The sequence below is a fragment of the Panulirus ornatus genome, chromosome 72 (assembly GCF_036320965.1).
Source record: "Panulirus ornatus isolate Po-2019 chromosome 72, ASM3632096v1, whole genome shotgun sequence".
Taxonomy (NCBI): domain Eukaryota; kingdom Metazoa; phylum Arthropoda; class Malacostraca; order Decapoda; family Palinuridae; genus Panulirus; species Panulirus ornatus.
Genome location: NC_092295.1, coordinates 2,943,914 through 2,960,235, shown reverse-complemented (window position 1 = coordinate 2,960,235; position 16,322 = coordinate 2,943,914). Strand labels below are relative to the sequence as shown.

Here is a 16,322-nt window from a genome sequence, read left to right as displayed (position 1 = left end):
GTGGGGTATGTGTGTGGGTGTGTGTGGGGTATGTGTGGGTGTGTGTGGGGTATGTGTGGGGTATGTGTGGGCGTGTGTGGGGTATGTGTGGGCGTGTGTGGGGTATGTGTGGGCGTGTGTGTGGGGTGTTGGTCTTCCCTGTCTGCTGGCGGGGTCGGTGGTGTGGGCTCAAAATAGCGCCAAGCCACACTTCGACCTAACACCCAGATTCCTTCACAGTTCTCATGGTGGGCCAACCCTCCCTACCTAGCGACGCCCACCCCACCCACCCCCCACACCCTCACGTGCCGCCCACACCCTCACATGCCGCCCACCCCACCCCCACACCGTCACATGCCGCCCACCCCACCCCCACACCCTCACATGCCGCCCTCCCCCACACCGTCACATGCCGCCCACCCACACCACCCCACCCGTCACTGCCGTGTTCACACCCCTTGGCACTGCTGACCACAGTGTTGACCCTCCTGGCACTGTTACACTGGAGAGAGAGAGAGAGAGAGAGAGAGAGAGAGAGAGAGAGAGAGAGAGAGAGAGAGAGAGAGAGAGAGAGAGAGAGAGAGAGAGAGAGAGAAAATCCTGCTGTGGTCTCCCTGCGAACGATTCTCTGGCGAACGATTTTCTAACAAACGATTTTCTAGCAAACGATTTTCTAGCGAACGATTCTCTAGCGGACGATTTTCTAGCGAACGATTTTCTAGCGAACGATTCTCTAGCGGACGATTTTCTAGCGGACAATATCCTAGCGAACGATCTGTAGCGATGGATTCTCTGGCGATCAATTCTCTAACGAACGATATCCTAGCGAACGAATCCCTGGCGAACGATTCTCTAACGAACGATTCTCTAGCTAACAATTCTCTAACGAACGATATCCTAGCGAACGAATCCCTGGCGAACGATTCTCTAACGAACGATTCTCTAGCTAACAATTCTCTAACGAACGATTCTCTAGCGAACAATTCTCTAGCGAACGATTCTCTAGCGAACAATGCTCTGGCGAACGATTCTCTAGCGAACAATGCTCTGGCGAACGAATGTCTGGCGAACGATTCTCTGGCGAGCGACTTCCTTGTACTGGGTGTTGGCTGGCGGCCATGTGCTCTGGGTGGGTCACTATCTCACATGTTTACATGGGCTCCCCCTTGATATACCGTGGCGTGGCTCCAGCAGGACGAGGGAGGAAGGGCTTGGCCTGACAGTGAGCCCCTCTATATGTGGTGGTCTGACCACAACCTCCACAACCTCCACAACCACAACCAGAACCACAACCACAACCTCCACAACAACCACCACAACCACAACCTCCACAACCACAACCTCCACAACCTCCACAACCACAACCTCCACAACCACCACAACCTCCACAACCACAACCTCCACAACCACAACCTCCACAACAACCACCACAACCACAACCTCCACAACCTCCACAACCACAACCTCCACAACCTCCACAACCACAACCTCCACAACCACCACAACCTCCACAACCACAACCTCCACAACCACAACCTCCACAACAACCACCACAACCACAACCTCCACAACCTCCACAACCACAACCTCCACAACCTCCACAACCACAACCTCCACAACCACCACAACCTCCACAACCACAACCTCCACAACCACCACAACCTCCACAACCACAACCACAACCACAACCTCCACAACCTCCACAACCACAACCACAACCTCCACAACCACAACCACAACCACAACCTCCACAACCTCCACAACCACCACAACCTCCACAACCACAACCTCTACAACCACAACCTCCACAACCACAACCTCCACAACCACAACCTCCACAACCTCCACAACCACAACCACAACCTCCACAACCACAACCACAACCTCCACAACCACAACCACAACCTCCACAACCACAACCTCCACAACCTCCACAACCACAACCACAACCACAACCTCCACAACCACAACCTCCACAACCACAACCTCCACAACCTCCACAACCACAACCTCCACAACCTCCACCTCCACAACCTCAACCTCCACAACCTCCACAACCACAACCACAACCTCCACAACCACAACCTCCACAACCTCCACAACCACACAGGTATATAACGTAGCATTATACTGCCACTGTGGCATCATACGCGCGCCGCGCCTCCGTTGCTCTGGGGTTCATCCCCACGCCCTTTGGTCATGCCCCCACCAAGGGCGTGGGGTTGTGACGCCCTTCCTCAGTAGGAGGGGGCCCTGGGAGAGCCAGTGTGTGTGTGTGTGTGTGTGTGTGTGTGTGTGTGTGGGGCCGGGGAGGGGAGGGGATGGGGTGGGTGGTGGGGTGTGGGGGTGGGTGGTGGGGTGTGGGGGTGGGCACTGGTGGGCTGGGGTGGGTGGGGGTGCCAACATAAAGACACACACACACACACACACACACACACGGTTGAATCATTGTTTATATCACCGTCACCCAGCCAGCTAGCCAGCCAGCCAGCCAGCTAGCTAGCCAGCTAAGTAGCTAGCCAGCCAGCTAGCCTGCTAGCCAGCCAGCTAAGTAGCTAGCCAGCCAGCCAGCCAGCTAGCCAGCCAGCCAGCCAGCCAGCCAGCCTGCTAGCCAGCCAGCCAGCTAAGTAGCTAGCCAGCCAGCCAGCCAGCTAGCCAGCCAGCCAGCTAGCCAGCCAGCCAGCTAGCCAGCCAGCCAGCCAGCCTGCTAGCCAGCCAGCCAGCTAAGTAGCTAGCCAGCCAGCCAGCTAGCCAGCTAGCCAGCTGAGTAGCTAGCCAACCAGCTAGCCAGCCAGCCAGCTAGCCAGCCAGCCAGCTAGCCAGCCAGCCAGCTAGCCAGCCAGCCAGCTAGCCAGCCAGCCAGCCAGCCAGGCAGCTAGGTAGCCAGCCAGCTAAGTAGTTATATATATATATATATATATATATATATATATATATATATATATATATATATATATATATAGATTGCCCCATGGCTGAGTGTGGCAGGGAGGGGCGTGGGCAGGACCCTGGCACTGTGGGATACGACCATTGTGTCTGGGTTGTGAACGATGCTTTCTGGGAAATAATGTGGATCACAAGTGATTGTGTTTTTTGTTATTGTTTAAAACCTGGTTGTATCTTGTTGTTGTTGTTGTTGTTGTTGTATAGGTTGAGGATGTTGTATGTTGTGATACAACACCGTATTGTGGGTACACACACACACACACACACACACACACACACACACACACACACACAACCTGGCAGGGTTGTTGTTATCGTGACGTAACAACACCAGGGGTTGTGACTTGCTGCCAGAGGGACGGGCTGTTGTAGGTGGGTGGGGGTGGGGGGTTCAGAGATACGAACGTTTTCCCGTGGAAACGTTCGTGACGGAGTCGTCACCTGGAGCAACGTTTGAGATCAGGTACCTTCCTCAAGCAAACGTTTGAGATGAGTTATCTCTCTTGTTGCAACGTTTGAGATCAGATACCTTCCTCCAGCAAACGTTTGAGATGAGTTATCTCTCTTGTAGCAACGTTTGAGAGTAGTCACCCTCCTCCAGCAAACGTTTGAGATGAGTTATCTCTCTTGTTACAACGTTTGAGAGTAGTCACCCTCCTCCAGCAAACGTTTGGGATGAGTTATCTCTCTTGTTGCAACGTTTGAGAGTAGTCACCCTCCTCCAGCAAACGTTTGAGATGAGTTATCTCTCTTGTTGCAACGTTTGAGAGTAGTCACCCTCCTCCAGCAAACGTTTGGGATGAGTTATCTCTCTTGTTGCAACGTTTGAGAGTAGTCACCCCCCCCCGTAACAAACGTTCGTGATGAGTCTTCTCACCGGCAGCAAACGTTTGAGGCGAGCCTCCCTCTCGTGCAGCAAACGTTTGAGACGTGTGTGTGTGTGTGTGTGTGTGTGTGTGTGTGCGCGCTAGGACGAGTAGTGCTAGGACGAGCATTTCTAGGACGACCATTACTAGGACGAGTAGTGCTAGGACGAGCATTTCTAGGACGAATAGTACTAGGACGAGTAGTGCTAGGACGAGCGTTACTAGGACGAATAGTACTAGGACGAGTAGTGCTAGGACGAGCATTACTAGGACGGTAAGTGCTAGGACGAGCAGTGCTAGGACGAATAGTACTAGGACGAGTAGTGCTAGGACGAGCATTACTAGGACGGTAAGTGCTAGGACGAGCAGTGCTAGGACGAGCAGTGCTAGGACGAATAGTACTAGGACGAGTAGTGCTAGGACGAGCATTACTAGGACGGTAAGTGCTAGGACGAGCAGTGCTAGGACGAATAGTACTAGGACGAGTAGTGCTAGGACGAGCATTACTAGGACGGTAAGTGCTAGGACGAGCAGTGCTAGGACGAGCAGTGCTAGGACTGCTAGTCTCGTGAGTGACTGCACTAGCACTAGCTGTACCTACTAGGTTGCACCGGGGGAGGTGTGGGGGACGAGTTGCCTAGGGGGGGAGGGGGATGGTGGTTGAGGAGGGGGGATTTGGGGAGGGGGGTGTGTGGGGCAGGGCTGGCTGGGGCAGGGGGAAGCTAGGGGGAAGCTAGGGGGGGCTAGGGGGAAGCATGGGGGGCTAGGTGGAAGCTAGGGGGGGCTAGGTGGAAGCTAGGGGGGGCTAGGAGGGGGGGAGAGCACACCCCTCCCCCCCTCCTCTTCCTGGGGCCACTGTCGCTGGTCACACAGGGGGACAAACCCCCCCTTGCGCCCCCTTTGCCCCCCCTTTGCCCCCCCTTTGCCCCCCCCTCCTCAAGCCAACTCACCACCACCGTCAGTTCTCGCGGGGCAGCCAGCCCCGGACGACGCCACGAGGCCAACACCGCCCCGCCCCCCTCGTCAATTTGCCCCACGGGTCACACACCCCCCCCTCTCTCCCCCCATCACCTGGGGCCTTACGAGGACGCCCCCCCGCCTTCTCCCCCCCCTTCTCCCTCCTCCCCCACGGGGTTTCGACGCCCGGTAGTGCTCTCCCCCCGGGGGGCCCCGACGCCCCGTAGTGCTCTCCCCTGGGGGCCCCTACGACGCCCCGTAGTGCTCTACCCCGGGGACCCCGACGCCCGGTAGTGCCCCCCCGTGTGTCTGGTAATTATCGTATGTCGTCACCTGTGATTTGCATACGATGGGGTTTCCTCCCCTCCCCTTTCCTCTCCCCTCTCCCCTTTCCTCTCCCCTCTCCCCTTTCCTCTCCCCTCTCCCCTCCCCCGTACGTGGCCCAGGGGGCGTGTAGTGCGAGACCTCGAGACCTCGAGACTTCGAGACCTCGAGACCGAGGAACCTGCTTGCTGCCTCCTCCATCATGTGTCTATACTCCCCTCCAGCGAATGCCTCTGTGACGTCACATCGCCCACCGGAAAGGCAACTGTGACGTCACAACTCCCATCAGTGTAGTCAGCTGTTTAAACCCGTTTTCTGTTGTTGTTTATGTTGTGAATTAGACGGGACGGTTGTGATAATGGTGATAATGGGTTGTGATTATGGTGATAATGGGTTGTGATTATGGTGATAATGGGTTGTGATTATGGTGATAATGGGTTGTGATTATGGTGATAATGGGTTGTGATTATGGTGATAATGGGTTGTGATTATGGTGATAATGGGTTATGATTATGGTGATAATGGGTTGTGATTATGGTGATAATGGGTTGTGATTATGGTGATAATGGGTTGTGATTATGGTGATAATGGGTTGTGATTATAGTGATAATGGGTTATGATTATGGTGATAATGGGTTGTGATTATGGTGATAATGGGTTGTGATTATGGTGATAATGGGTTGTGATTATGGTGATAATGGGTTGTGATAAAGGGTTGTGCATTTAGTACGCAGGAAATGGTTCTGAACAGGGTAGTTATGTGATGATGACAGTTATGTGATGATGGTAGTTAATTGGTGATAACAGTGAACAGTTATGTGATGAAGACAGTTATGTGATGATGGTAGTTAATTGGTGATAACAGTGAACAGTTATGTGATGAAGACAGTTATGTGATGATGGTAGTTAATTGGTGATAACAGTGAACAGTTATGTGATGAAGACAGTTATGTGATGATGGTAGTTAATTGGTGATAACAGTGAACAGTCATGTGATGAAGACAGTTATGTGATGATGGTAGTTAATTGGTGATAACAATGAACAGTTATGTGATGAAACTTACTTGATATTGACAGTCATGTGATGGAGGCATTTATGTGAGGAGAGTCATGCGATGAATTCATTTAAGATGTGATGATGATTATGATGTGAACTGTAGATAGTTATGTGATGAAGACAGTGAACAGTTATATGATGACTACAGTTAACAGTCATGTGATGAAGACAGCATTTATATCATGAAGACTTTACATTTATGTGATGAAGATGGCAGTTTGATAATGAAGGCTGATAGCTATGTGATGCCAGTTACGAGCCATGTGATGAAAACCTCCAGCAGTTATGAGATGAAAACTAATAGTTATGTGATGACTTAATGGTTATGTGATGACTTATGTGATAACTTAATTATGTGATGACTTAATGGTCATGTGATGACAACGGTTATGTGATGACTGTATGGTCATGTGATGACAACGGTTATGTCATGATTTAGATATGTGATGACTAAAAGTTATGTGATAATGGTTTTGTGATGACTGAGTTATGTGATAACTTAAGGGTTATATGATGACTTAATGGGTAAACACGTGTGGGAGTTCCCCCAGGGTTGAGTGTGTGGAGCCCCCGTCCCCCCAGGGTTGAGTGTGTGGAGCCCCCGCCCCCCCCAGGGTTGAGTGTGTGGAGCCCCCCCAGGGTTGAGTGTGTGGAGCCCCCGCCCCCCCAGGGTTGAGTGTGTGGAGCCCCCGCCCCCCCCAGGGTTGAGTGTGTGGAGCCCCCCCAGGGTTGAGTGTGTGGAGCCCCCCGGGTTGTGTGTGTGGAGCCCCCCAGGGTTGAGTGTGTGGAGCCCCCCAGGGTTGAGTGTGTGGAGCCCCCCCAGGGTTGAGTGTGTGGAGCCCCCCCCAGGGTTGAGTGTGTGGAGCCCCCCGGGTTGTGTGTGGAGCCCCCCAGGGTTGAGTGTGTGGAGCCCCCCAGGGTTGAGTGTGTGGAGCCCCCCCAGGGTTGAGTGTGTGGAGCCCCCCCAGGGTTGAGTGTGTGGCGCCCCCCAGGGTTGAGTGTGTGGAGCCCCCCCCAGGGTTGAGTGTGTGGAGCCCCCCCAGGGTTGAGTGTGTGGAGCCCCCCCAGGGTTGAGTGTGTGGACCCCCCCAGGGTTGAGTGTGTGGAGCCCCCCCAGGGTTGAGTGTGTGGAGCCCCCCCAGGGTTGAGTGTGTGGAGCCCCCCCAGGGTTGTGTATGGAGCCCCCAGGGTTGAGTGTGTGGAGCCCCCCCAGGGTTGAGTGTGTGGAGCCCCCCCAGGGTTGAGTGTGTGGAGCCCCCCAGGGTTGAGTGTGTGGAGCCCCCCCAGGGTTGAGTGTGTGGAGCCCCCCCAGGGTTGAGTGTGTGGAGCCCCCCAGGGTTGAGTGTGTGGAGCCCCCCAGGGTTGAGTGTGTGGAGCCCCCCCAGGGTTTGAGTGTGTGGAGCCCCCCCAGGGTTGAGTGTGTGGAGCCCCCCCAGGGTTGAGTGTGTGGAGCCCCCCCCAGGGTTGAGTGTGTGGAGCCCCCCCGGGTTGAGTGTGTGGAGCCCCCCCAGGGTTGAGTGTGTGGAGCCCCCCGGGTTGAGTGTGTGGAGCCCCCCCAGGGTTGAGTGTGTGGAGCCCCCCAGGGTCGAGTGTGTGGAGCCCCCAGGGTTGAGTGTGTGGACCCCCAGGGTTGAGTGTGTGGAGCCCCCAGGGTTGAGTGTGTGGAGCCCCCCAGGGTTGAGTGTGTGGAGCCCCCAGGGTTGAGTGTGTGGAGCCCCCCAGGGTTGAGTGTGTGGAGCCCCCAGGGTTGAGTGTGTGGACCCCCCAGGGTTGAGTGTGTGGAGCCCCCCCAGGGTTGAGTGTGTGGAGCCCCCAGGGTTGAGTGTGTGGAGCCCCCCAGGGTTGAGTGTGTGGACCCCCCAGGGTTGAGTGTGTGGACCCCCCAGGGTTGAGTGTGTGGAGCCCCCAGGGTTGAGTGTGTGGAGCCCCCCAGGGTTGAGTGTGTGGAGCCCCCAGGGTTGAGTGTGTGGAGCCCCCAGGGTTGAGTGTGTGGAGCCCCCCAGGGTTGAGTGTGTGGAGCCCCCAGGGTTGAGTGTGTGGAGCCCCCCAGGGTTGAGTGTGTGGAGCCCCCAGGGTTGAGTGTGTGGAGCCCCCAGGGTTGAGTGTGTGGACCCCCCAGGGTTGAGTGTGTGGAGCCCCCCAGGGTTGAGTGTGTGGAGCGCCCCCAGGGTTGAGTGTGTGGAACCCCCCCAGGGTTGAGTGTGTGGAGCCCTCAGGGTTTGAGTGTGTGGAGCCCCCGCCCCCCCCAGGGTTGAGTGTGTGGAGCCCCCCAGGGTTGAGTGTGTGGAGCCCTCCAGGGTTGAGTGTGTGGAGCCCCCCCAGGGTTGAGTGTGTGGAGCCCCCCAGGGTTGAGTGTGTGGAGCCCCCCCCCCAGGGTTGAGTGTGTGGAGCCCCCCCAGGGTTGAGTGTGTGGAGCCCCCCAGGGTTGAGTGTGTGGAGCCCCCCCCCCCAGGGTTGAGTGTGTGGAGCCCCCCCAGGGTTGAGTGTGTGGAGCCCCCCCCAGGGTTGAGTGTGTGGAGCCCCCCCCCAGGGTTGAGTGTGTGGAGCCCCCCCAGGGTTGAGTATGTGGAGCCCCCCCAGGGTTGAGTGTGTGGAGCCCCCCCAGGGTTGAGTGTGTGGAGCCCCCCAGGGTTGAGTGTGTGGAGCCCCCCAGGGTTGAGTATGTGGAGCCCCCCCCAGGGTTGAGTGTGTGGAGCCCCCCCCAGGGTTGAGTGTGTGGAGCCCCCCCCCAGGGTTGAGTGTGTGGAGCCCCCCCAGGGTTGAGTGTGTGGAGCCCCCCCAGGGTTGAGTGTGTGGAGCCCCCCCAGGGTTGAGTGTGTGAGCCCCCCCCAGGGTTGAGTGTGTGGAGCCCCCCCCAGGGTTGAGTGTGTGGAGCCCCCCAGGGTTGAGTGTGTGGAGCCCCCCCAGGGTGGTGTGGGTGGAGCCCCCCCAGGGTTGAGTGTGTGGAGCCCCCCAGGGTTGAGTGTGTGGAGCCCCCCAGGGTTGAGTGTGTGGAACCCCCCCAGGGTTGAGTGTGTGGAGCCCCCCAGGGTTGAGTGTGTGGAGCCCCCCAGGGTTGAGTGTGTGGAGCCCCCCCAGGGTTGAGTATGTGGAGCCCCCCCAGGGTTGAGTGTGTGGAGCCCCCCCAGGGTTGAGTGTGTGGAGCCCCCCCAGGGTTGAGTGTGTGGAGCCCCCCCAGGGTTGAGTGTGTGGAGCCCCCCCAGGGTTGAGTGTGTGGAGCCCCCCCCCAGGGTTGAGTGTGTGGAGCCCCCCCCAGGGTTGAGTGTGTGGAGCCCCCCCCAGGGTTGAGGAAGTGGTCCTCGGAAGTGGTGGTGTAGTGACCAACCAGCTGGAGGGCGGCACTCCTCTATTTTCGGGCGGCAGTGTTGCCAGAGCGGCAGACGTAACCCCCCCAGAGCCAGTGTTGCCACAACACCAACCCCCCCCCTCTGGTCACACGGTACCAGCCCAGCAAGAACCCCGTATATATCGTGGGTATACTCCATGTATACCCCATGTATATCATGGGTATACTCCATGTATACGCCATGTATACCCCATGTATACCCCATGTATCACTCTGGGGATACGAATTAAATTAGTGGTTACGTTCGACTCTGGGGGTTTAAAAAGTGCCCACGGGGTCAAAACTACCCCCATAGATGTTCAGGGGGTATTGTTCGGGGGTAGGTACTTCTGGGGGGACAGCCGGTCAGTAGTGGATGGTTTCTGGGGGTGAATTGTTCAAGAATGAATAGTATGTATAGGTGTCTATGGGGGTATTTGTACTTGGGGAGATGCCGAGGTTAGATCCGTTCGTAATTGGAGGGTTGAACCGTAATTGGGTAATTGCCCAAGTTGGATTCATTCGCGGTAAGTGTCCGGGGTTTGGGGGTGATTCCTACCTGGGTAACTGCCCAAGTTGGATTCATTCGCGGTAAGTGTCCGGAGTTTGGGGGTAATTCCTACCTGGGTAACTACCCAGGTTGGATTCATTCGCGGTAAGTGTCCGGAGTTTGGGGTGATTCCTACCTGGGTAACTGCCCAAGTTGGGTTCGTTCGCGGCTAGTGAGTGGGGTTTAGCGTGATCCCTACCTGGGTAAGTGCCCAGCTATTTACTTATTTCAAAATATTCCATAGTACTAGAATTGAAGTAAATAAGCTATTTACTTATTTCAAAATATTCCATAGTACTAGAATTGAAGTAAATAAGCTATTTACGTATTTCAAAATATTCCATAGTACTAGAATTGAAGTAAATAAGCTATTTACTTATTTCAAAATATTCCATAGTACTAGAATTGAAGTAAATAAGCTATTTGCTTATTTCAAAATATTCCATAGTACTAGAATTGAAGTAAATAAGCTATTTACGTATTTCAAAATATTCCATAGTCCCAGAATTACAGTAAATAAGCTATTTACTTATTTCTAGATTTTCCGTATTCCTAAGAATGAAAGTAAATAAGCTATTTACTTATTTCAAGGTTACCCATATTCTTAGAATTACATTGAATAAGATATTTACTTATTTCAAGATATCTCATAATTCTAGGCTGAAAAACAGAGAATGTATGTTAATGTAGATATGTTAATTGGATACTTCATTTGTAATGTTAATTGTCTTGTTTATTGTAATTAGCAGATGGGTAGTTCATGCTTTTACTATGGATAATTATCTAGTTGAATTATTATTGTTATTATTATTATTATTATTATCATTATTATTATTATTATTATTATTGTTGTTGTTTTGTTGTTGTTGTTGTTATTATCATTATTGTAGATATCATTATTATTATTATTATTATTATTATTATTATTATTATTATTATTATTGCTATTATTATTATTATTATTATTATTATTATTATTATTATTATTATTATTATAATTATTATTATTGCTATTATTATTATTATTATTGCTATTATTATTATTATTATTATTATTATTATTATTATTATTATTATTATTATTATTATGTTAAGTAGTAGTAGTAGTAGTGTAGTGTCGTGTCTATAAGTGCCAGTAGTACACTTATATTTTTCTCTGACCAAGTATGTGTGTGTGTGTGTGTGTGTGTGTGTGTGTGTGTGTGTGTGTGTGTGTGTGTGTGTGTGTGTGTTAGGCTGTTCCCTAAAGTGTATTTTAGGGTTGAGTGCTTGTATTTAAGGCTGTTTGGTTAGTGTGAGGTTGGATAATGTATTTCCATTTAGGGGCCACAGTGTGATTGTATTTAAGGTCAGGTTATTGTATTCAGGGCCTTCCAGTTATTGTATTCAGGGCCTTCCAGTTATTGTATTCAGGGCCGTCCAGTTATTGTATTCAGGGCCGTCCAGTTATTGTATTCAGGGCCGTCCAGTTATTGTATTCAGGGCCTTCCAGTTATTGTATTCAGGGCCGTCCAGTTATTGTATTCAGGGCCGTCCAGTTATTGTATTCAGGGCTGTCCAGTTATTGTATTCAGGGCTGTCCAGTTATTGTATTCAGGGCCGTCCAGTTATTGTATTCAGGGCTGTCCAGTTATTGTATTCAGGGCTGTCCAGTTATTGTATTCAGGGCCGTCCAGTTATTGTATTCAGGGCCGTCCAGTTATTGTATTCAGGGCCTTCTAGTTATTGTATTCAGGGCCTTCCAGTTATTGTATTCAGGGCCGTCCAGTTATTGTATTCAGGGCCTTCCAGTTATTGTATTCAGGGCTGTCCAGTTATTGTATTCAGGGCCGTCCAGTTATTGTATTCAGGGCCGTCCAGTTATTGTATTCAGGGCCGTCCAGTTATTGTATTCAGGGCTGTTCAGTTATTGTATTCAGGGCCGTCCAGTTATTGTATTCAGGGCCGTCCAGTTATTGTATTCAGGGCCGTCCAGTTATTGTATTCAGGGCCTTCCAGTTATTGTATTCAGGGCTGTCCAGTTATTGTATTCAGGGCTGTCCAGTTATTGTATTCAGGGCCGTCCAGTTATTGTATTCAGGGCTGTCCAGTTATTGTATTCAGGGCTGTCCAGTTATTGTATTCTGGGCCTTCCAGTTATTGTATTCAGGGCTGTCCAGTTATTGTATTCAGGGCCGTCCAGTTATTGTATTCAGGGCCTTCCAGTTATTGTATTCAGGGCCGTCCAGTTATTGTATTCAGGGCCGTCCAGTTATTGTATTCAGGGCCGTCCAGTTATTGTATTCAGGGCTGTTCAGTTATTGTATTCAGGGCCGTCCAGTTATTGTATTCAGGGCCGTCCAGTTATTGTATTCAGGGCTGTCCAGTTATTGTATTCAGGGCCTTCCAGTTATTGTATTCAGGGCTGTCCAGTTATTGTATTCAGGGCTGTCCAGTTATTGTATTCAGGGCCGTCCAGTTATTGTATTCAGGGCTGTCCAGTTATTGTATTCAGGGCTGTCCAGTTATTGTATTCTGGGCCTTCCAGTTATTGTATTCAGGGCTGTCCAGTTATTGTATTCAGGGCCGTCCAGTTATTGTATTCAGGGCCTTCCAGTTATTGTATTCAGGGCCGTCCAGTTATTGTATTCAGGGCCGTCCAGTTATTGTATTCAGGGCCTTCCAGTTATTGTATTCAGGGCTGTCCAGTTATTGTATTCAGGGCTGTCCAGTTATTGTATTCAGGGCCGTCCAGTTATTGTATTCAGGGCTGTCCAGTTATTGTATTCAGGGCCTTCTAGTTATTGTATTCAGGGCCTTCCAGTTAGTTCGAAGTGGTTCGGATCAGTTTCTACTAATTCGTTCACGGAGGTCGGGGTGGGTTAGATTTAAGGTTGTGGTGAGTGATGAGTCGGGTGCTGGTTCGACTCCTAGTACGAAGCAGGGAACTGACACTTGCGCATTACTGCTTCAGGTAACGCCGGGCACACTGGCCGCCCAGCATCTGACGCCAGGGGACATACTCATTATGATTGACGGACAAGATGCTCGAAACCTGTGCCATTTTGACGCGTACGACCTGGTCAAGGCGGCCGGGAACAGAGTCGAACTCACCATAAGGAAAGCCGACTCGAAGTAGGTGTCTTGTACCCTTCACGGGAAGGGATGGGTTCGAATCCTCCTCGCTGGAGGTTTGGGGGGTTCACCACAGTGCATGAGGGGGGGGGTGAAGAGGTGTGTCTTGGTGTGTTTATATAATGTGTATTGATATTTTTTTCTCTATTAATTAGCTAATATTTGTACTTTATTGTGAATGATTTTTTTATTAAAGTTTAATTTACTCATTTAGTCTGGTATATATATATATATATATATATATATATATATATATATATATATATATATATATATATATATATATATATATATATATATATATATACCTAAGAGTCCTTAGGGAAAATGAAACAGGATAAGTTGCCAAGTGCACTTTCGTGTCATAATCACATCATCAGGGGAGACACAAGAAATATAAGTCAGTTCATATACAGCGAAGAGACGTAGCTAGGACGCCATTTGGTAAGCATGTTACGTCACTTCGTTGTATATCAACTGACTGTTATATTTCTCACTTGTGTCTCCCCTGATGATGTGATTATGACACGAAAGTGCACTTGGCAACTTATCCTGTTCCATTTTCCCCCGTGGACTCCTAGGAATATACTTGATCATGCGCAAAATTGTGATCCTTTCCGATATATATATATATATATATATATATATATATATATATATATATATATATATATATATATATATTGACAGTACGACCCTTAAGCGCGACGGTATACGACCCTTGAGCACGACGGTATACGACCCTTGAGCACGACGGTATACGACCCTTGAGCACGACGGTATACGACCCTTGAGCACGACGGTATACGACCCTTGAACACGACGGTATACGACCCTTGAACACGACGGTATATACGACCCTTGAACACGACGGTATACGACCCTTGAGCACGACGGTATACGACCCTTGAACACGACGGTATATACGACCCTTGAACACGACGGTATATACGACCCTTGAACACGACGGTATATACGACCCTTGAACAAGACGGTATACGACCCTTGAACACGACGGTATACGACCCTTGAACACGACGGTATATACGACCCTTGAACACGACGGTATACGACCCTTGAACACGACGGTATACGACCCTTGAGCACGACGGTATACGACCCTTGAACACGACGGTATACGACCCTTGAACACGACGGTATACGACCCTTGAGCACGACGTTACATGACCCTTAGATATGAAGGGTTAAACATTGTTCCCTTGTGGTATGCGATGTAGATAATCATTTCCTAATTCAATTCTCGAAGATTCGAATGCTAATGAACCATCTTGGTTCGCAAAGCTGGCGTATACATTGCCATTTTCTTTAACGGTTTTGGGCTCCTACGTCAAACAACCCCCCCCACCCCAAGACGCCCCCTCATTGGTTAATCAGGCAAGCTGGCCCCTGGCCAGGATTGGACACCCTGGTGTACCTGAAAAGGAATTAAAAGCCACAGATCCGACAACAGAGCAATGCAGTGATACAATTGTTATAAACAACCAATTCGTACTGGGGGGTGGGGGAGGGGTGGCCTCCCTCGCTCCCTGGTGGAGGGAGGAGGTATGGATGTTGCCATCTAGTGTTCAGCGCCAGAACTACGCTATATTAGAGGGATTCTGAGATAATTCTAAGCTAAACAACATCTAAAGATAATAAATATTTATAGTATTTCATTAACATGTCATTATAACGTCTCTTATTATTGTAAATTATCGTTAATTATATGGTAGTTGGCAACTTGATGAGCGCCATCTTTGGCTTTGAGTTGCCAGTTGTTATTTTTTTTTTCGTATTTTATTCCGTTTATGTTCGTTGTGGGATATTTGAATTGAAACTGTACATTAACAATATTTGTGGAAAACGTTTGTTTGTAATTATGAAAACGTTCTTGGTGGCCAGAACGTTCGAAGGAACTTAAATTTTGCATTTATATTTATCGGAAACTTTATATGAGACAACGTTTGTAATAGCCAGAACGTTTTTAAACTGGTCCTCTGCATTGACTTAAACGTTTGCTGTGACCTGAACGCATGCAGTGACGAGAAACGTTTTGTAACCTAAACGTTTGTAGTGATGAGAAACGTTTGTTGTAATCCAAATGTTTGTAGTGAGAAACGTTTGTAGTAACCCAAACGTTTCACAGTAGTGAACAACGTTTGTAATCCAAATGTTTGCAGTGGTGAAAAACGTTTGTTATAGCTCAAACGTTTGTAGTAATGAAAAATGTTTGTTGTAACCCAAACGTATGTAGTGCTTAAAAACGTTGTTGTAACCTAAACGTTTGTAGTGGTGAGAAACGTTTGTTGTAACCCAAACGTATGTAGTGGTGAGAAACGTTTGTTGTAACCCAAACGTTTGTAGTGATGAGAAACGTTTTTGTTGTAACCCAAAAGTTTTAAAGGTGAGAAACGTGTGTTGTAACCCAAACGTTTGTAGTGATGAGAAACGTTTGTTGTAACCCAAACGTTTTTAATGATACAAAATGTTTTTGTAACCTAAACGTTTGTAGTGATGAAAAACGTTTGCTGTAACCTAAACGTTTGTAGTGATGAAAAACGTTTGTTGTCACCTAAACGTATCACTTTTATAAAACATTTTTACTGTTCAAGAAATATCATTGTATTTTGATGTATTTGGATATATTTGGATGTATATGGATGTATATGGATGTATATGGAAGCATATGGATGTATGTGGATGTATATGGATGTATATGGATGTATGTGGATGTATATGGATGTATGTGGATGTATATGGATGTATGTGGATGTATGTGGATGTATGTGGATGTATGTGGATGTATATGGATGTATGTGGATGTATGTGGATGTATGTGAATGTATATGGATGTATGTGGATGTATATGGATGTATGTGGATGTATGTGGATGCCTCCTTCAGGTGTTCATGATTGCACTGACACACACACTCTCACTGCTTTTCACTGTATGTGACCCCTTCACTGCATGTGTGACCCCCTCACTGCATATGTGACCCCCTCACTGCATGTGTGACCCCCTCACTGCATGTGTGACCCCCTCACTGCATGTGTGACCCCCTCTGCATGTGTGACCTCTCACTGCATGTGTGACCCCCTCACTGCATTGTGACCCCCTCACTGCATGTGTGACCCCTTCACTGCATGTGTGACCCCCTCACTGCATGTGTGACCCCCTCACTGCATGTGTGACCTCTCACTGCA

At 49.8% G+C, this 16,322-nt stretch overlaps 1 protein-coding gene across 17 annotated transcripts in view; it reads left to right on the top strand.

Moving 5' to 3' along the window:
• The window catches only part of LOC139748151 (uncharacterized), a 176,922-nt gene that overhangs the window by 7,685 nt on the left and 152,915 nt on the right, over window positions 1-16,322 (top strand). For 16 of the 17 annotated variants that reach the window (XM_071660840.1, XM_071660858.1, XM_071660856.1 and 13 more), the window contains exon 2: window positions 12,958-13,118. The exons of the other annotated variant lie outside the window; for it this stretch is intronic. In XM_071660840.1, the coding sequence (XP_071516941.1) occupies window positions 12,958-13,118 (161 nt within the window). The remainder of the gene's footprint in view (window positions 1-12,957; window positions 13,119-16,322) is intronic. 17 annotated transcript variants of the gene reach the window in all.